A 22,103-nucleotide genomic window follows, 5' to 3' on the forward strand; every position below is an offset into this window, starting at 1 on the left:
TCAGTAAAACAAACATGCTCGCTGTGTTACTTTACTGAGATCCGACAGGTCAAGAATCAGGAACAGCCCTGTGTGTGCACTCACAGTTTTCCTGTACAATGAGAGATTGTAACTGACATTTCATGAGCGCTCACTCTGAAGTTTACCTCCAAATAAAGTGGTTTAGATCATCCGGCTTCCAGTTTAGCCAGACTGCTCATGTTTCTTGACCTACAATGGAATTATCTTGTAAATAAACTCTACTATTTGGTTATCCAGGACTTTTTTTGTCTGATGTTGAACAAATGCCTGCAGGTGCTTTTTTAAAAAGAGGGCATTATGGCTGCAGACGTTAATTTATCCACTAAGGACATATTTTACCAGTATTTTGCATTGAATAGAAAGAGCTTGCGTCCAATTTTGAACCCATTAAGAAGGATTATGTTTGAAATTAAACAGTCTATAAGGCAGTAGGTAATTATTTCAAATCCTAGTTGTCAAACAGATGGACATTATTATTCTCGTTCGTTTCGTTTCTTCACCCCTCCATCCATTCACCCTCTCAGGACTACAGGAACCAGATCAACAACAACAACAACAGCAGCAGCCATGAGAGTCTGGTCTTCCAGATCCCCCACGGACACAAACCGGGGACCTTCCCCACCTCCCTCGCTCACAAACACGCCATCCTGTCCCCCATCATCGACAACACGTCCGTCAACTGGAGGACGGGGAGCTTCCATGGTTACCGGGGGCGACACAGTTGCCGCCACGGCACGTCGTCGCTCGCTACGAGTGACCAGGCCACCTCGTCTTCTTCTTCCGGTGACGTCGGCGTCCCGAGCCCGCTCGCCGCGCTGGATCACCGGCTGAGCGTCTATGACAACGTGCCTGATGACCAGCAGCTGTCTGAAAGTGAAGGCGGCAGCGGCGGGAGTGGCAGCGATGCAGAACGGACGAGTGAAGAGTCAGAGGTGTTACTCATAATTGTTTATATATACAGTACTCATTATTCATACAATCTATAGAAAATAAATTCTATATGCCAGATCATCCTGTATTGACATGAATAGCAGAGAAACATTTTCTAAGAACGTAAATAAAAGTGTAAAACTAAACGCAAACATTTTACTGTAAGTCCACCTATTTAGCATTAATAAGCAGTATATACAATAAACAGTTAAAGGGGACATATCATGCACATTACAGCTCTATATTTATATTCTGGGGCTCTACTGGAATATTTTTTCATGATTTCCAGTTAAAAACTCCTTATTTATCTTCTACTGGTCCTTTATGCAGCCCCTCAGTTCAGCCTCTGTCTGAAACAGGCCGTTTTAGCTCCTGTCTCTTTAAGGCCCCGCCTCCTGATGAGCCCACTCTGTTCTGATTGGCTAGACTTACAGCAGTTCCAGAGGCTATGTAAACAAACTATCAAATAAATCCATCTATGTTCCAACCCAAGTCGGTCCCGAAATATGCGAGTAGACAAACAACACATGGGACAACTTTAGCAACGACCTTAGCAACCAAGGCTACGGAACAGACGGCCGTTTGTGGGCCGTGTGCAAACAATCAGATGTCGGTTCGATGGGGATGTAGAGATAACATTGCAAAGGGTGCGTTCACAGCAGGCTGAAGCCCTCGCTTTTGACTTGAAGGATTGCAACATTATAGCTGTATAAAAATAACAGAAAGACGTCTGCGTCCATGTTGGTCATGTGTTGCATGAAGATACACAAAGCCTAGCGCTATTAGACAGAGTGAAGTCAATGCCTTGTATTAGCCTGGTGAGCTACTGGTCTTTGATACACATATATATATATATATATATATATATATATGGGTATATAGATCTCAAATTTGGCAGTACAAGTTGAGTTCAACCAGGTTGGGTCTTAAAAACGCAGCTGTGTGTGGGGGTTCAGGTTTTGGGTTTATGCAGAACTCTACAGCAGAGTGGAGCTGTCCAGCTGCTGAACAGGTGACCTCTGTTAAAGGGCGTCTGTCCATGGTGCTGAACCTCCAGCTGTCTTGTCATTTGACTGTCAGGAGCTCACATATTATGCATTCGTATTTGATTTGTTCCAAAATAACAGATCAAGCCAGAGAATGATAAAAAGAAAATTATTACTCAGTGAAGTAGTTCATGAGTCACTGTTAGGGATCAATATGTACACTGTATTATGGTTATTTTGTGTAACAAGGCTGTAAAAATGTAACGGTTTTACAGATTGCTTCACTAATCAAATATAGACTCCCTCTCTTTGGCTCTTCCGCCTTTTTACTTTAAAAAAAAGAAAGATAAAATCTCTGCAAAATGAGCTCAAATAAAAGTCTATAAAAACACAGAAAATTCAATCGAGGATATTAATTCTGCTCAGCTAAGCTCCATATGGAGTCGGAGTGTTCCCTTAAAGCCAGAAATAATTATGTGAGTGCTCGTATCAAATTCCATTTTAGATTGAAACTGTACAATCCTCTCTGACAACTGACATAAATCACGTCGACCCAGACATGTTGCTTTCTAAAGTAGGGGAGGAAACCGTTTAGAAGAAAAGATTGGCTTGCCATCTTAGAAGTAAAAGATGACATAAAATGTTATTGAAGTCATTAGATAAAAGCTTTTAAGGAACACATTATTTCTATTTCTGAACTACAGTTTCTCCAAAAGTGACGTACAGCAACGTAAAGAATGCATCCTCCAAAATAAAGCTTTCCGTATTTGCATTGTCTTTAAATTTCAGTGATGACATACAGTTTTTTCTTTATTTTTGAAAACTCAACCGAAATTTTTTTTTTAAAAACCATTGAAATTGATTTTAAAGTGTGGATTTTTGTAATTTTTCTCAAAGCAAGAAAGAAAAAAACTGTCTGTGGTCATTTAAAAAGTTAAAATTTGTAATCTTACTTCATTATCATGAAGTTAAACCAGTTGGTACATTGTGTTTTTAAAGCCTCTACGTTGGGGTATCAACTAGTTTTGATGAGAATTCACCTGTGATTTCTTTCCAAACTCTTCCTCTCTCAGGTGAGTCGGCTGTTGGAAGGTGAGGACGTTTTCTCGGCTTTGGACAGTGTTTTGGAGAGGATCAGCGACCTCCAACAACTGGTCTCCTCCTGGACTGAAAATCTATCCGAGGACGACTGTCAGAGAGGTTCCTCCGCTTCCTCTTCTTCCTCCCAGGTCTCACCTGCACACGGCTCCTCAGCCGCTTCCCCCTGCCCATCCTCCCCCAGTCACATCCACCTGGAGGTACGGCAACCGGAGGAGACTGAGGAGACTGAGGAGACGGAGGAGACGGAGGAGACGGAGGAGGAGGAGAGCTGTGAAAAGCTACCGGTGAACGGAGAAGAGCCAAAAACCAGATCACCACAACCTAGGAGCAGGTGAGAAAACTCAAGAGTGCAATCAAGTTTTATTTGTAGAGCACATCTTATTTCACAAGCAATATAACCCAAAGTGCTTCAAGACTGTCAGTAAAAACAGATCAGGGTCATTAAAAAGATTCTTTTAAGCAAATATTGCTTAGCATTAAAATTCAGGTCTAGGAAATACAAACAAATTATTGGACACTTAAAGTAGCTCTGGACATTTGTGAGTGTAAGCCTCTGGCACTAATAATAATAGTTATAGGGCATCAACCAAAGTAAAAGTGAAGGGGTACTGTGAAGCACTTAAGATAAAAGCAGTGACCTCGTGGTGAATAGGTTTGATTGCCTCTTCATAACACTGCTTTTATATCTCTTAGTTGTTGCGTATTTGTTCTCAGATATGGAGCATTAAAAAGTTATGAAGCCTCTCTTATATTGTGAAAGCAGCCGCACCATCTGTGTGTCCTGCACTGGCTTAGTTTTAAAGGACGGCTTCACAATTTTTTGTCAAAGTCAGTCTTAAAACAACAGTCAGGAACCTAAAAGAACATTAAAACATGTTTTTTCTTGCTGTAATCATCCCTCCTGTTCATACCGACCATTAGAAGATCCCTTCATAATGCACTCACGTCCTCCTTCTGTGCAAAAATTGTATTTAAAAGTTTATCTGAAGCTAATATGAAGCTTCCAAATGAGTCAAATCACGTAGATATCTTTCAACGTTACAGTCTTTTTAGTGCCAGAGTCCCTCTTTTTGTTATTATACTTCCACCGCAGCTCAACAGGGAAACACAAAGAGGGAAAAAGACTGTAAATGTGTCAGATATCCACTTGATATGACTAACTCAGACTGCTGAAGTCTCATAGAAGCTTCACATCAACTTTTAAATGACTGTGTGGACACACTGTGGATTTTGGCCTCCATCACTTACATTGAAAACACATTTGAAGGATCTTTTAATATCCAGTATGAACAGGAGGAATGATTACAGCGAGGTAAACCTCTTTCACTGTTACTATGGAAACCTGACTGCTGGTTTAAGACATACATGAAAAACTGTGAACCTGCCCTTTAAGGAAAACGTTCACTACTTTGCTCGTAATGTTAGATATTGATACTTACATGCATAGGTTGTGTATGTGTGTGCACTTATATGTACTCTTCGCTGTGTGTGTGACCAGCAGAGTGAGCCAGCAGCTGCACTGGTCCAGTGAGCAGAGCTTGCCCTCCCTGCCTACCAGTCCAGGAGTGGAGAACCAGTCTGTCTCCCAGTTCCTTCTGCTGCAGAAACTCTCCCTGCTCAAACTCACCGCTCTGATGGATAAATACTCCCCATCCAGCAAGCAGGGCTGGAACTGGTAAGAAGCATGAAAGGGCAGATGGGGGTTTTGGGGGGTCGGGGGAGGACGGAGTTAGTACAGGTGAGAAACAAAACTCTGTGAAAACAAGTTTTAGATTCTCTGCTCCTGCACACCTGCATGGAGAGAAACTTCTTCAAGGAAGCAACTGTGGAAAGGATGGCAGGTAGGCGGGCAGAGGGTAAATATTTCAGGCAGCCTATTTAGAAAATTCATTCATTATTCATGGCTCAGGTGCAGCAACACGCTTCAAGAGGAAAAAAAAAAAAAAAAACTCCTTCCCAAAACCTGCCGCTGCCTCTCCTTGGGTGTGGATTCCTGGAAAATCAGAGTGAAGTTTGGTTCCATCACATTTATTTCTAATTCACACAGTAAACATTTCGACTTTGGCCCCGTTTACACCCGGTATTAACACGCCTGTCCACATGCGTCCCGAGTGACCACATGTGATCGGATCTGACTTCCCCGCTCTGTATGCAAATAAACATCATTACTGTTTTCAAAGACCGAATTGGTTCGTTATTAACTGGACCGGGGGTCCGCTCCATCCGAAATTGAGAGAGAGAGAGAGAGAGAGAGAGTTATGCATTTACACACAGGACACAACAGCATAACTTCATTGATTATTTAAATCTCCGACACACCAACAGCGTCGGTCAGGATCTAATGTTAATTAATGTTAATTAACATCCAAAGCAGCCGTCCTGATAGATCCTGAGCTCCGTTATGTTGAGCAGCGGAGCAAAACTAGACAGGACAGACAGACAGTTTCGCTTCTGAAATATTTTTTGTAGACAGACGAGCGAAAAATGATTGGTTTAATATATATCCTAACTGTTGATTTGAAGAGGGAAATTGGTTAAGGAAATGGGAAAAACAGGAAAAAACGGGAGGTGGGTTACGTTTTTAATTCACATGAAAAACGAAATTATTTGTTTGTCTTGTTATCAAACCAGTTGAACAGCTTTGGACGGAGGGTCTGTTGGAAATAGAGGACGTCAGTTGAGTAGGCGGTCCTTCAATGTGGCCCATTTGTGTTTACCAGACCACCTCCGAATGTGGTCTGAGTGATCGGATCTCAATGCGTCCTTAATGCGTCTTGGGTGTGTTTACACCTGTATTTTTATAGCTGCTGTCCACTTGTGAGACAGATGTTAATACCAGGTGTAAACGGGGCCTTTGTTTTGAACTCAGGGTTCAGTATTCACCAAGCTTCTCAGAGTAAAGAGGAGTCCTGACCTGGTATGAAAGCTTGATGAAGATTAAGCGTATCGAGAGATCATTTTTCTTTACCAAAAAAAAAAAAAAAAAACCTGCTGCAGCTTTGCAACAATGATGAATCAAACATTGATTGTGCTTACACATTTTCCAACACTGTGTGACATTACAGAAAATAATAATTTTCCTCCTGAGGGAACAGAAGTTAACAGGAAGTCAAATGGGAATTGGACAGAGGAAGAAGAGCAAATTCTTTGCATCATGTGTCTGTGCAATATACGCATGATGCTGCAATATGATGGGAACTATAAAACAATGTGGTTATTTCACACAGCTGAGTCAAATTAGGCCCTACGACTAGTTTAATTTACTTAGTAGGCGACTTTTATTTTTTTAACCCATGTGAGTAGTTCTGTTTACAGTCTATGAGGGCTGAATTGTGTGTATATACAGTATCTGTGTAAGAGAACCGCAACACGTCGTCATAGTTTTTACTTTGTGGCTCTGAGTGTCGTAAAACAGCGACGTCACACTGTGTCCGAGGAGAAGTCTACTTTAACATTCAGAGCGATTCCCGGGAGTGATTCTGATTCAGAAAACCTTCCTGAAAATACTCTCCATAGATATTCGTCTTTCATTTTCAGACAAACACACGCTCTGTAGTTTGAAATAGCTTCAGCGAGGCTTCCTGTAGTTTCACATGTGTTGTGTTTACATTTCAGACGGCTCCATTTTAGGAGTTAAAAGGGTAATAAATAACAGAAAAGAGGGAAACTGACCAGAAATCATGATCTCTAAGAGAAAAAATAAGAAAATATTAAGTAAACAGTTGGTGAACAGATGTTATGTGAACATCATGTTCCTTAACAGCAAACTGGATTATGTGACAATAGTACAATTTAGACACATTGATCTCTTTTATTCGTCCCTAAAAAATGTTCAGGCGAGTCATAAAACTTTGTTTTAGGAGTAAAAGGAGTTTTCAGGCTAGTTTGGGCTTTAATTAAGTAAAAATACCAATACAACAATGTAAAAATACTCCGTTACAAGTAAAAGTCCTGCAAGAACAATCCTACTGCAGTAAAAGTACATAAGTATTATGAGCTTGATGTAGTTAAAGTATTGCAGTAAAAGTAGTGGTTTGGTCCCTCTGACTGATATATTATTATATATGACATCATTAGATTATTAATAGTGAAGCATCAGTGTTAGAGCAGCATGTTACTGTTGTAGCTGCTGGAGGTGGAGCTAGTTTACACTACTTTATATACAGTTAGCTAGTTTAGTCCACTGGTTCCCAACCTAGGGGTTGGGCCCCTCCAAAGGGTCAGCAGATAAATCTGAGGGGTGGTGAGATGATTAATGGGAGAGGAAAGAAGAAAAAACAAAGTTCTGATACACAAATCTGTTTCCAGTTTTTGGACTTTTTCTCTAATCTTTGATTTTTGCTGAAATATTGGATCATTTGAACATTTATTGAAATGAAAGCATGTGAGAAGTTTAGAGGGAAAAATCACTATTTGGTGAAGCTGTTAACAACTCATAGACATGTGAAATGTGACCCCGACTACACACTGCTTTTTGTAAGACGTCAAAAGACAAAAAGGTTGGAAACCACTGGTTTCATCTTTAACAATGTGTTGTATTTTAAAAGCTTGTTATATTATCCATTGTGTCAAATCTTCATCTGAAAAGTAACTAAAGCTGTCAAATAAATGTAGTGGAGTAGAAAGTACAATATTTAAAAGTAGCGTCACATGGAAATACTCAAGTAGAGTACAAGTAGCTTAAACTTGTACTTTAGTACAGTAGTTGAGTAAATGTACTTAGTCCAGGTGACGGGAGCTGTAATTGGACAGTTTTTCTTCAAAAAAATGACTCAAAACAATTAATTGATTGTGATTTGATGCGACTCTCATATCTGGTTTATATAATATATAATTTAAGGCTACAGCCAGCATTTTCCAAAATGTTGAACATTTGCTTTAAGACAAACTAACACAGCTGGATATTAGCTGGAAAACCTGATGATTTCTTTGACCACGTAGAGACTTAACCAGGTTTGTTTACAGGATGTTTACATGTAAGTATGTGGATCAAAAAAAGACCTTGGAAAAGAAATTGAGTGCTGTGGTGGCAGAGTAGAGGAATTAGAGGAAAAATCATTACTTGTTTCTGTGTGTTGTTGAATCCAAAGTAGTTTAATCGACGCAGCTCAACAGTGAGTTATATGTAAAGGTTTGACACATGCATATATGAATGATAAAATATACACGTTCCTACTACAGCGCTGTCAGGCTCAACATCTCTTCAGGCTTCAACTGTTAGTTCAAGTCTTGTCATTTGAATGATGCCAAAAAGATGTACTTGATGATTTAAAAATACAGCAATTACCCGTTGATCGGAACAGCTGATACTCTGAGGCACTCTTCTCAAAATAACTTATAATAGTTTGTTTTCCGAGAGCCGCTGTTAGATAGTTTATGGAGGAAATACCGGCGGGATGAAAAGAGAGCTGGAAAGTATTCAGAATGCAGGCGCGATACCGTTTTTTCCCTTCTGTGCTGTGGTGAAAGCTACAGGGCTTTTTATAACTTTTAGGAAGATGAGCCAAGTGAATAGAGGTTTCATTATAGATTGAAGTGCTTTGGATTCCTCTTTTATTTTAAAAAAAAAACATCATTAACACAAGAGTGTGGTTTTATCCAGAGTGCACTCAGGCCTACAGTATTCAGAATTAGAGGCTAAAAAGTACTGGAGCAGTGTTTTTCCAATAAAACACTCAAGTTTTTTGTGTCCCCTTGAATGTGAAAGTTTCCAAGAGGAAGAGTAAAAAGAAGTTTCTGGTATTAACAGTTAAAAGATCACTGATATCAGTTCAGAAACATAAAGAAACAGTCCATCAAAAAAGTCCAGTCTCTCTCTGATCACCATCCACGGTTTCTCCACGCCTGCATGTTTTTTTTCCTGCAGAGCTGATTTGAATGTCGCACACATTTCAGAGATCACCAGAGACTTATGTAATCAAAAAATGTGTATTTGGCTCTTCCTTCAAAAGGAAACAAATACATCCGCAGCCAAGTTGAGCTTTTTTTTTTTTTTTTTACACTTGACTGGTTGAGATTACAAACTCCCAGGATGTTTGCAAAAAAAAAAAATTTTTGATTTTCCCTCAGCGCCACCATGTTCAGACTAGTCTAAGCTGTCTGATTGCTTCCTAAAAATCCTTCCTCTGTCTGTCGCCTGCAGGACTGTTCCTAAACCGCTGAGGAAGACCAAGGTGACGGAGGTGAAAGCCCGTAGGGTTTTCGGGGTTCCTCTGCTCCACAGCGTCCAGCAGACGGGCGAGCCGCTTCCTCCCAGCATCCTCAGAGCCCTGGTCTACCTGAAGACCGAGTGTTTGGACCAGGTAAAGGAGCTAAAGACCACAAGAGGCCTACAGCGATTTTAGAAACATGTAAAACATCTTCTAAAATCATTTTGAGAAAGTAACAGTTGTAGTATCAATTGCTCTTTCCTTTGTGTCCTCTCTCAGGTGGGTCTTTTCCGGAAGTCGGGGGTGAAGTCTCGTATCCAGTACCTCCGTGAGCTGGTGGAGTGTGACCCAGGCGGCATCTCGTACGACGGTCAGTCTGCTTTCGACGTGGCCGACATGGTGAAGCAGTACTTCAGAGACCTGCCCGAACCCGTCTTCACCTGCAAACTCTGCGAGTCCTTCCTCCACATTTACCAATGTGAGAAGTTACTACTGTTATCATGTGACCAGACAAACCAGCTGTTTTATACTGACAACATATAACATTTTATATCCAGCCTGGATAAATGTCCTCTGTAAGGTATCTAGAAACATAAATATAAGTATTTTAACGTTTCATTTAATTTCAGTATCATGAAAATGAACTCACAGAGACTTAAATGTTGCTGGTTAAAGATAATCCATCACAGTGAACGTTTAGTTGGCTTTATTATCTTGTCCAAGTTCAAAACCATAGATTCCCCACTGCACAATCAAAATATAAACCGGTAAGCTTCTTGTCTGCAGATTTTCCCAAAGATCAGCAGCTGGTCGCGGCTCAGGCTGCTATCTTGCTGCTTCCTGACGAGAACAGGGAGGCGCTGCGAACGCTGCTCTTCTTCCTGCGGGACGTGGTGGCCTGCGTGGACGAGAACCAGATGACTCCCACCAACATCGCCGTCTGCCTGGCGCCGTCGCTTTTCCACCTCAACACCCTGAAGAGAGACGCCAACGCACCCAGGTGAGCTGAGACCACACACACTGTCTCTAAAGAGGACATATGTACATTTCCAGCTCTATATTTATATTCTGGGGCTCTACTGGAATATCTTTGCATGATTTACAGTTAAAAACTCCTCATTTATCTTCTACTGGTCCTTTATGCAGCCCCTCAGTTCAGCCTCTGTCTGAAACAGGCTGTTTTAGCTCCTGTCTCTTTAAGGCCCCGCCTCCTCATGAGCCTACTCTGTTCTGATTGGTCAGCTTCATTTATTCATTTGTATGTGTTGGAGCCTGAATTCGATCCGAAATATGAGAGTGGACAACGTAAACAACACATGGAAAAACCTTAGCAACAACCTTAGCAACGACCTTAGCAACAAAGGTTACAGACGGCTGTTTGTGGGCATGTGCAAACATTCTGACATCATCACAAGCAGGAAGTAGAGGTAACTTTGCAAACTAAGCGTTTAGAGCAGGTTGAAGCTCTGGTTTTTGACTTGAAGGCAGCGTTTTACATACATTCATCTCAAGTTTTGAAACTTCTTTAAAATCCAACATTATAACAGTATGTAAATCACAGAAAATCAAATTTTATTTCAGCACAGAACGTCTCACGGGTAGAGGATGTGTGGTGTCTGGCCCACAGTTACATAACTCCTGACAGAAGTTACATAAGACCTCTGCTGTTAGGTGTGGAGTCCATTCTGTGTGAGTTGTTTCAATTGCTGCAGTAATGGCTTCCTGGATAAAAGTAAACTCTTACAGCAAAGGGCCAAATCCGGCCCTGCAGCAAACATATTTGGCCTCCTGATGAAAGTTTTGACTTTCATAGTTTACATCAAAGCTTCTACATAATTTTTCACAAATCTCCTGTTGATAACAAAATAAACATTAGGCTCCTATAAATGTAATTAATGTAATATAATCTTGTCACCGGGAGACCGGGAGAGGCATTAAACTAGGCTATTTGATCAGTGAATGGTGCTGAAATTAAGTCTAATAAACCTACTAGATATTAAAGTTTAAGGTGTGAATTCCACAACAGATTTGTTCTTAACAAACACAAATGCTTGGCAATCAAACAGAAACGGTGCATTGATGGTGTTTTCCCCCACATATACAGTCCTTAACAGTAATAAAATCCTATTTTATTCTTAAATTAATAAAAAGAAATAAACAAAAGATATAGGCCTGCCTTTCCACTGCCCCGATTAAGTCAAGTCAATTTTATTTCTATGGCACCAAATCATAACAGAAGTTATCTCAGGGCACTTTAATTATCTCAGGGCGGAGAGCAGATGATGGAAGCAGAAACAGAACAACATGTTCCGACATGTTTGGGTCATTTTGGATGACGGAGGCTGCAACAGAGCAGTTTGCTCTCTTGCTGTGAATCTGTCAGTTTCCAGTAAAGCTCAGCGATGCAACATGAAAGCTTTCCAAAGTATCCTGAATCTGTCAAATTCAGTAATTGTGACACAGTGATGCTGATTCCTGTCTGCTGCCTGTAAAAAGTGTTTCAGCTGACAGACACATAGAGTCATCCATCAGTACCGTGAAACTGACGTGTCATGTGTTTCACATCCTTTTCCTGTTTCCCGTCAGTGCTCCCAAAACCGTTAAACACATTGGAAATAAAAGTATAGTAGAGTAGCAGCTGTAGTGTTTTTCTTTTCTATTATGCCCAAATCTATGTGTACAAAACAGAAGACGCTGCAAGCTGGGCAGCTGTAGCTCAGTTTGTTAAAGGATAAGGCTGGTAAATTGATCTACTTACAAGTTATTGTGTGTGTATCCAAAGCGTGATATATCTTATTCCCCTGTGCTGTAGGTCTCCGTTATTGTCCGGAAACTATTAAAAATACGTAAATGAGCCACACATGTGACATGCTCCTTCATTATGAAGAGTTTGGTTACGTTAGTTTGTCTAGAAACAGCTCCAAAGACTAATAACAGCGATGACGTTTTCAGTGTCAGGAGAGTAGTTCTGTGTAAGGCAGACGGCACTGAGCATGTGCGGGAACGTGGTTCTGTTTATAGAGCTTTGCTAGCTTGTTGTGCTACATATCTCTTGACTTTGTACTGAAGTTCTTTACAATGTGGTACAATTATTTGAAAAAAACGTATGTGGCTTTGGACAAAAGTGTTTATCAAAGTAATGTAAATTTTATTCACCTCCACACATCTTCGCAGGAATACAGGGAAAGGTAGATGGATAATCTTACCTTCCTGTCTTCTCACAATGAAACAAAAGAAAGAAAAGTCTGGGTCAGGGGCTTCTAAAGGGTCAGTGCTCGGTCCCCTTCTCTTCCCAATAAACACCACCTCACTTGGTGCAAACAACCGCTCCCATAGTGTCTTGTACCACTACTATGCTGACGATACCCCGCTCTTCCTGTTGTTCTCGCTGGAAGACCGCACAGTCTTGGCACAGATCTCGTCATGCCTTGCCAATATCTCGCCACCTCCAGCTCAACCTCTCTAAGACTGAGTTCCTTGTTATCCCAGCCAGTCCCTCTGTACAACAACAGATCAGTATCTAGCTTGAATCAACCCAACTCATGCCCACAAAGTCTGCCCGAAACTTGAATGTCATGATTGATGACCAACTAACCTTTAAGGTTCACGTGGCGTCGATTGCTCAGTCATGTCGATTTGCCCTGTACAACATCAGGAAGATCAGACCCTACCTGTCTGAGCATGCAGCACAACTCCTGCTACAGGCTCTCGTAATATCACTCATTGACTACTGCAACTCCCTACTGGCAGGCCTCCCCGCATGCATGTTGAAACCTCTCCAGAGCGCGGCAGTATGTCTGGTCTTCAACCACATGTCACCCCGCTGTTCATATCCCTCCCGCTCACTATGCTCTGCCAATGATGGCGCCTGGTACCACCACCACAACAGGGCCATAAGTCGCTAGCCAGACTCTTCTCCTCTGTAGTTCCCTGTTGGTGGAAAGATTTACCAAACTCCGTTAGATTCGCAGAGTCCCTCTCGATCTTTGAGAAAAAGACTTATGCAATGCCTGTTGGCTCCTACATCCTATTGGACTTGAACTTTATGGCACTTAATCTCGTAGTTCTCTCCTTGTATTAACTCTCAAATGTATGTCACTTTGGATAAAAGTGTCTGCTAAATGAAATTGTAACATAGTAAAATTATAAGTTGGTTCCACATGTTGTAAAGTTTCAATATGCTCACTGCCTTAAATCCAACACCATAGTTTTGGAATGGATTTTAAAATCCTACTAATAACTGTAGGGGGAAAGCCTTGTTTGTTTTTGATTTTTTTTCTGAACAAACCATTCTTTAATTCCTAAGAAAAGGAGGTAAGTGTTTTTCCGGACTTTCGGACCGGCCTTTTCACCTCTCCCAGTGGGAGTGACAGCATGGAGGTCTGCCAGACCAAGCAACTAATACTTTCAATCTCCTGAGGGACCGTGGCTGACAAGATAACTAAATTAACAATGGGATGAAAATACATTTAAATGACCCTTAGGTCATGTGAATGAAAAACACAAGTCAAGAGAATTTCACATTAACACGGACAGAGACTCACTTTGGGTTTTGTTTATCTCCAGACACTGTCATAGATCCGAGGGGGCATTTCTGAGTTGACTTAACATTGGTATATTCCCTGTTTTAGCCTAGTCTGAATTGATGTGAATTAAGTTAATAATAATAATAATAATAATAATGTTACTCAGCATATGTTTTCCTGAAGAATGGTCTAACTTTGATACCTGTACGATAAACAAGGGATCAATTACTAAAATCCAGAGGTTAGACATTCTGCACCGCGTGGCAACACTGCCATCTGTTGACTGTTGACAGCGAAATCTTCGAACACTGAAATATGCATGAATGAATGTATTCTGTATTTCATATATTGTGTGATCACCTAATTGCTGCTTGTGTGCATTTACTATAGTATTAGACATTTATATTTTTGATAGTTCAAATAGGGAGGAATGTTAGATCACTGATTTAGTGATGTTGGGGACATTAATGTTCAAACCATGTGTTTTGCTGAATGTTTTATACAATACACATTATTACCTACAATTTATGTTTGAAATTATAGCGGCGTATTGAAGTATGTGGATTTTTGCACGTAAAACTCAAAAGTTAACTCACTAGAATCAGGAAATATGAGCTGCCATCTTCTCAGTTTGGAAAGTCCCAAACTGAGAATAAAGGAATTAATATTCATCAAAAGTTTCGGCAGGAAGAGCCTCATCCACGCTCAAAACTTTAGGAACTGATAAAACAAACATCAGGGGGCTTCCCTTTTGTGCACCTTGCTGTGATTATGAGTAGATGTCGAATCGGAATTATTATATCTTAGAGAGGTTGATTGCCCCTAGCGTCCCTCTGTTCTTTTATAACTTCAAAATCACGTACTTCCATCACTATCGTCAACTCAGTGACCCATTTCTCTCTTTTATTCATTTGCTTGATTATTTTCTTCATCATGCATTCTTTAGATGTGTAGCTCTTAATAAATGTCCTCATTTTATCAGCAAGAAGTTGTCTGTTGTGTTCTTTGAAGCCGGAGATGGAGGTCAACGTGACTGATTAAGGCGTTTCTTTAACTCTTCAAATTGAAGAGAGGTGCCTTGTCTTAACGAGTAAGATTTAATTGCTAAAGGTAGACTTAACCCTACATTATTTACAGAGTACATCAGTGAACTTTTAACTCCCTACTGTCCTAAAAGGCCTCTTAGACCTGTTGAGTTAGACCTTTGGCTGTTTCTAGACTTATTTCTCTGAATAATATCTCTCTGTTGTGTTAATATGACACTTTGTTCTCCTTGCTTGAGTTCTCTACAAATAAAACAATCATTATTTTGCTCTTACAGGAGAAAATAAAAGTGACCTTGTCATTTATCTTGACCTTGTTCCTGTGTTGTTGCTGCAGGTCACACAGGAAGTACAGCCTGGGTCGTCCGGACCAGCGGGACCTGAGTGAGAATCTGGCCGCCACTCAGGGCCTGGCCAACATGATCACCGAGGCCCAGCGACTCTTTGAGGTATAACGACCAACAAGCTGCTTTAACAGACTAACAGATTGTAGTTTTTTAATTATAGAAAACATTTTTGAGGCCCAATCTTATCTACAGACAAAATAAATAACAATCCTCTCTACAGCTCCCAGAGTTTTGGCCCGGTCAGAGTTTGAGTGCTGCAGGCCCGACTGAGGACTCCCTCTCTGAGGAGGGAGGAGGCCCGGTGTCCCCAGGTCAGACTGGAGGCGAGGAGGAGCAGGAGGAGAGGAGGATCAAGCTGCAGCAGAGCACCGAGCACCTACTGAAGGAGGCCAGGGAGAAGAGTCGAGGCTGGGAGAGCCACCCAGCTCCAGAGCACGTGGAGCTGGCCTTCAAGAAGGTGAGTGAAGGGAGGAAAAAAGATGAAGGAGGGAGAGAGACAGGAAGATCTCAGAAAACTAAACAGAAGTTCAAATCTTGTCCTTGTGAAGTTTATTTGACAGTTACAGTTTGATATAATACATATACGCAAGTCTTGAGTCATTTCCTTTTAGTACAAGATGATGAATGTACATGAATTTATTGTGTACTGACTGCAGAAAAGTATACAATGAAGATTTATATATCTAGTACAAACTGTAAAGAATTAATATGAAGAGAGGAAGTGGGACAACCAGACAGTAAGAAAGCTGTGGAGACAGAAGTGCTGACTGATTTTGGTAGGAAGGTATTTGTAAAATGTGAGATAATTTATGAAAAAAGTGAAGAAATTAAGAAAGAAGAAGGAGGAAGAATAAGGAAAGAATATAGGAAAAGAAGGAACAAACCAAAAAAGCAGGGATCTTTAACAGCGTGTGTACCGTTGGCACATTGTCGGGTACTAAATCGTCTTCCTCTTGTCTGCAGATGGACGACGGATGCCCGCTGTGGATGTGGCAAGGCTCGGTGGAGGTGGATGCCCCCCAGAAGGAGCTGCTCCACCGGCTGCTGAGGGAGCAGGAGCTGTGGGAGGGCAGCCTGCGCCAGGCCGCTGTCATTCAGACCTTGTCCAAGGCCACAGAAATCTACCGCTACCTCCTCCAGGGCCAGGGCCACGGCCTGGGCTACCGGCCCCCCGAGGAACACCTGCTGCTCAGGTAATGAGGCAAGGCGAGCCCCAGGCTTCATGGGCCTCTGGGTCTTAACCCGCTGAGCTCTGCTGAGCAGGAAGGACGGAAGAGTCAAAGCTGAAAATACTCTGAAAGTGTCGGTTTGATTTAAGCTTGGAGAAAGCAGGCTGTGTGTGTGTGTGAGAGAGGTTTGAATGGAATTGATGAAATTTTAATCCAACCCTGAAGTCAGATGAGACATGACAGTATCTGTGTTTGCAGTTGGACCACATCACACTGCGTACGTCTCTCATATTTCTCTTTCTGTCAGCGACCTTTAAGAGTGAGTGAGAAAGGAAAATCAGGAATTTTACATCACGCAGTCATACAAAGAAATCACAAAGAAATTGCAGGAAAAGAAGAATTGATTTAATTTATAAAAACAGACGTAACAACAGCTGCAATTGCATCACTCTAGTCTGAACACATTCAGCCTATAAAAACCATTTCTATCACAGTCACAGGTGAAGAATGGATAGTTTCATTTGTAGTTTTTAGCAAACAAGCAGGAGGAAATAATGCATTTCTTAGGGACTATTTTCAGTGGCGGATGAATCCACATTTGCTCTAATGAGTATTTCTGGCTGTGTGTTCATGGTAATGACGTGTTTTTCATAGTTTTTGGACAACAGGAATAAGATATGGATTATAGATATATATTATACTTGTTGTGGATCAATTCATTGTTGGTTTTGGTCTTTTCATGGGATTTGTTGACAGTTAAAAAAAAAAAAGAAAAAAATATCACCATACTTTGGGGGCATCTTCCTGTCTTGGTGGTCTTACAGTTAACGGAGTCATTGAACGCAACACGAGCAATTCACATTAATGTCAGAGGGGCAGCCTGGGATTGACCAGAGACGTGAAAAACTTAAATTAATGTGAATTTTATGTAAAATTTGATGTGAATGATGGCGTAACAAAGGAAAAAGTGACGTTGTTGTCGAACAGGAAGTTTAATCTTCACTTGCAGTTGGTAAATGTCTGTGGTAGAAGATCAATGTTGCAGTTTTTAAGACCCTTTTGTAAATACTTTGCATTCAACATTACGGATACAATCAAAAACAAAGCGCTGCTTAGCAGAAAGTCCCATAACTTGTTGGAAAACGTCATTTGTTTTTTTTTTTACACAACGTTTGAGAGTGTTGACACGGACACAACAACAATGGCGTGTGACTCTTCACCATCATGACGTTTCATCACGTAACGTCCCGGCTCGATCCAACCGGAGTATCTTTATTGTGTGTCGTCCCTCTTCTCTCTCCTTCCTCCTGTGTGTCTCAACTGTCACATGAAGGCGAAATGCAAAAAAAAAAAAAAGATCTTAAATAAGTGTTCTGGAAACTGTTTCAAGCTGATATCAGAAAGAAACTTACGCTTGTGTTTTTTTTAACAAAGCAGTGCAGATACTGTAGTAATTATCGCCTTTCTTTTTGATGCTTTGTGTCGATCGATGCGTGTCGATCAAAGGGCGTTTCATTTTTATTCTGTTTGCAGTTCAAACGAAGCTCTTGCACACTATGAAGTCTTAATGACGCGTGTGTAGGATCTAAAAGAAATAACAAAGAATCTCACACACTCACCAACACATGTGATCAGTTCCCTTTTTTTCTTTTCCGAGTCAAAATTCTTGCCATTTTCATTGAAAACATTATTATTATCATTAGAACCGCATACAGTAAGCAGCTATAATACCTGAGTAAGTACAGTACACATTTATCTCCAGGAAAAACAGCTATTTTACACATCTATTATTCTCATCTCCTCCTCAGGACCTGGCAGGCAGACCCATCCTCCGGCCCGCTGTACCTGTCCTCTGTATCCACAGAGCACCCTGAGGTCCCGGTGGAGGGGGTCAGGGCCCTCGTCCACTCCTGCCTCTACCTGCTGGAGCCCACAGGAGCCAGGAAGACCCGGCTGACGCACCTCAGTCGAACCGACACCAGGTGAGGATGCATGCAGGTTATGTATGTTTTACAGATTAGTTGGAGGTAAAAGACTCACCAACTCCTGCTGAATAACTGCCGGGATGCAAAGAGGAAAGTGAAAGAGAGGAAGCAGAGGAAGGATAGACAGTAAACAGAATGATTAAAGAGTTACAGGAAATACTGAGACAAAGAGAAGGGGTGGGACTATTTTCTCAGCACTCCTAATAATATCAGGCCATAAATACATTTTTTAAAACATGCAGTAATCAAGACCTGAGTGAGTTAAAATGAGGTTGTTACAGCTGAAGTGATTTAGGAGAACTTGTCAATTAAACCCAATTTTCACAAATTAGAGTCAAGTTTTCTCTCAGGTACAAACAAACGTCATGAGTGGCGAAAAACAAACACACACTTGTTTGACATTAGAATTATAATGTGAGCTTTTTTTTCTCCCAATTTTGTGGACAACTTAACTGTTCAGTAGTTTTTTACACTCCAACAACTGACTCATGAAGCTCCATGTTCAGGTTAACATCTCTATAATATATATTCTATCACGTCTCCACAATCGCCTCACATCATGTCATGAACCGCTTTGCTTCAGCAGCTCGTTTTTTTTGGCGTCTAACTTCCTATCAAACCGGTCCTTCTTTGTTTCTGTCAAAGCTTTATGATGACAAAACGACCATATCGACTCTGCTGATTTCCAACAGCAGCACAGCCGAGTTCTTGTTTTTACTTTAAGGTTATGCTTCACGTTGAAATGGCTGATTCATAACAATTTTGTGCAGCTGAGAGAGGTTCAGGGTAAGATATTTATGTTTTTTTGCATGAGGCTCGTTGTTGAGATTAATGAAGATGATCCACTGAACAGTTTAGTTTCTGCATCAGATATTTCCAAACTTCATCTAAACCAAAACTCTTCACTTGACAAGATATGACCAGGAATTAGTCATTTTCTGATTTGTTTGAAATTACCCTTTAAACCAATCACCATATCATAATAGGAACGGCTGTTTCTTTATGAACAAAACTGAATTTTACCCCCGATTTTAATGACATAAACAAAGAAAATGACCAAGTGATCATAGTCAGGAAACTCTTCTTCTGGTGTTCGTTCCTGAATTAAAAACCGCAGTCAATCAATTCAAGACTGAAGGCAGATTTCAACTTTGAGTTTATCCGTTTTATTCACATTAAAATGATGTAATGGTCCTTTAAGGCAAGACAGACGTAAGCAAGGGCAGAGTGAGCTCCAGGAACAACAGAGAGGATTTAAGGCCGTGAGAAGCCTATTAAAAGAAATATCTGGAGAGAGCGTTAGTCCATCTTATCCATCTTAATTGAGCCTGTTCCGTGTTTTTGACCTCTGCCAGCATCTATCTGCAGCACAATCACACCCTCCCTGTGAGCACAGGAGCGAGAGAGAGAGAGACGAGGAGGAGGAGGAGGAGGAGGAGGAACAGCCCTCCTTCTCATGATTCATGCCCTTTGAAACCAAGCTGGTGCAGATTTTCTGCTGCTTACATGATCAATTTGACTCTCAGCGGAGCCCCACAGCTCCATTTGTCTGAGTTGATTAAATGAAACGAACCTCCGTGCGACAGAAAACAGGTGGCAGCAGCGCTCTGACAGAGAGCCGGGCTCATTGCATCTCTGTCATTAAACTACACTGTAGTTTGTTTTGGGTTTTGTTTTTTTTCCCCAAAAGCCGAGGCAGGCGGCGGGAGGAAGTAAGTGCAGATTTGGGCAATTAAGTTATGAGCATGCACAGTGTTTCCTCTGCATAGACTCAATATAACAGAGAGTAACGCAGGGAAACGCTGGTAACAGACGAGGAACTATGGGAGCTCATTCCTGCAAAAAAAAAACAAATCATAAAAATGCATATATGATATCAAAGTTGAGTGTCTTATTAAGCATCTGAATGAAGATAAACATTCATAACTATTAGAAAACTGAGCTCAAAAACAGCTCATTTGGCTGCTCAAAGCATTTCTCAGGACTGTGTGGGCGTGTCCAAATCACGTTTGATTGACAGCTCACTTTCAGCTCAAGTACCGTTTTATTTTCTATTCATTCACTAAAACGTTTTGCTGATATGGAATAAAATACCAAATCTATCAAATGGACCCTACTTGGTTAGAAAGCTTGACTAATCGGCTAACTGGCAAAACAGGTTAAACCACCCAAATCTGTGTTTTTATTTAACTGTACCTCTCGGAGTGTGATGCTAATCGTTTTAGCATTCTCCATTCACTTACATGAAACGGTTAGCATTAGCTTTTCTATTCAAAACTTTTGAGCTTATTATCAACTATCCCAGTGGTTTACTAGTTATCTTGACGAATCAGCTAACTAGCAGACTAGACTAGACCACACATATCTGTTTTTATTGAACTATACCTTCCAGACTACAAAGCTAAGTGTTTTAGCATCTTTCATTCACTTACATGAAATGGTTAGCATTAGCATTGCTATGCTACACTTTTGAGCTACTTATCTACTCCGTGATTAATACAGATTTGGATGGTGTATCCAAGTTTGCTAGTTAGCTTAACACAGTAACTTGTACACACCAATGTATACTAGTGCAAGTTTCTCTCTTGCACTAGTATACATTGGTGTCATAGAGGTAACCGTCAGTATATGTAAAATATTGTTAACCAGCAGTTTTTGAAAAACTCATTTAAAAAGCACTTTCTGCTGTTCTGACGCTATTTTCAGAATTCTCAAAGACTTTTCAAATCACCTGAATGCAAAAAAATATTCAGTTCACTGCGTGATAAAAAATATATCAAACCCATTTTTTCTAAATTCAGACTGAAGCAAAACAAAGATAGCAGCTCGCCGGCTACCTGGGTACGAGTTGGAACTTGGGAAAAATTGTTTTTATCGCGCAGTGGACGAAATATCTTTTAATCCAGATGTTAAGAAGAGTCTTTGAGGATTTTAAAATACTGTCAGAACAGCCAGAAGTGTTTTAAAACAACTTTTGTTTTTCAAATATTGTCAGTTAATAATCTTTTACTTCTGTGACCCGAATGTACAGAAAGCGAATACATGAGAGTAACTGCTAACATGCTAACAATGACAATGCTAACATGCTGATGCTAAGCAGGTGTAATGTTTACCACGATCACTATCTTTGACATAAACTTTGAATTAATTGAATTATTACTGGTGAACCTTTGCTGCATTTCATCCTCCCTTTATTTCCTGTCTGTATCTTTATTATCTATCAAATAAACTCACATTTTTTTACTTCAGTCATAATTTTAGATTCACTAACTTTTCACCAGTTGTTTTTATTTCCTTTAAGACTGAATGAAAAAGCTGAATCAAAGTGTGTGAGAGTGAAATTAGAGACTCATGACACGAAAAAAGAGGCAGAGAGATTTGATCTTTAATTGTGATTATCTCAGCAGGCTTTTAGTCGGCCGGTTACATCTGAACTGAAAGGATCATGTTGACACACAGTCGCACTCTTTCACAGCCTTGAGTCTCTCTCTAATTTTCTGATAAATAAAGAACAGCGTGCGGAGGCCACGAGCTGAACTACTGCTGTTATCAAGTGTTCACATTTTCACATTTTAGGGCGTTTAGCTCAACCTGTTATCCAGAGAAACATTAAGTGCTTTCAGAATGACATAAAGATCATTTTCAAGCTACTATCAGCCTGCCAGTGCTCCTGCTATGCAAGAGTGATCATGTACGAAAGAAGTGAAAACACCCAGAGGGATGAATGCCTTCACTCTTTCCTCTTGTCTCTCTCTTCCTCTCGCCTTTAATTTCCGCTGATGACAGAGCTCAAGCTAAACGTCTCTGCGCCGCGAAGGCTGTCTTGAGCTTATTTGCTATGACATT

At 40.7% G+C, this 22,103-nt stretch overlaps 1 protein-coding gene and 1 long non-coding RNA gene across 9 annotated transcripts in view; one reads left to right on the forward strand and one right to left on the reverse strand.

The window, feature by feature from the left end:
* The window catches only part of si:dkeyp-23e4.3 (rho GTPase-activating protein 7), a 122,755-nt gene that overhangs the window by 98,857 nt on the left and 1,795 nt on the right, over positions 1-22,103 (forward strand). For 7 of the 8 annotated variants that reach the window (XM_042431314.1, XM_042431313.1, XM_042431319.1 and 4 more), the window contains 10 exons: positions 546-953; positions 3,011-3,369; positions 4,537-4,713; positions 9,181-9,340; positions 9,467-9,665; positions 9,974-10,187; positions 15,094-15,205; positions 15,324-15,560; positions 16,067-16,296; positions 18,081-18,254. In XM_042431314.1, the coding sequence (XP_042287248.1) occupies positions 546-953; positions 3,011-3,369; positions 4,537-4,713; positions 9,181-9,340; positions 9,467-9,665; positions 9,974-10,187; positions 15,094-15,205; positions 15,324-15,560; positions 16,067-16,296; positions 18,081-18,254 (2,270 nt within the window). The remainder of the gene's footprint in view (positions 1-545; positions 954-3,010; positions 3,370-4,536; positions 4,714-9,180; positions 9,341-9,466; positions 9,666-9,973; positions 10,188-15,093; positions 15,206-15,323; positions 15,561-16,066; positions 16,297-18,080; positions 18,255-22,103) is intronic. The other variant, XM_042431315.1, reaches the window with a different exon arrangement.
* On the reverse strand, positions 16,598-18,206 carry LOC121910224. Its single transcript, XR_006099622.1, has 3 exons — positions 18,118-18,206; positions 17,685-17,857; positions 16,598-17,592 (listed from the first exon to the last, which is right to left on the reverse strand). It is a non-coding gene; the product is annotated as an uncharacterized LOC121910224 (long non-coding RNA).

This window comes from Thunnus maccoyii, chromosome 13 (assembly GCF_910596095.1).
Source record: "Thunnus maccoyii chromosome 13, fThuMac1.1, whole genome shotgun sequence".
NCBI classification, from domain to species: domain Eukaryota; kingdom Metazoa; phylum Chordata; class Actinopteri; order Scombriformes; family Scombridae; genus Thunnus; species Thunnus maccoyii.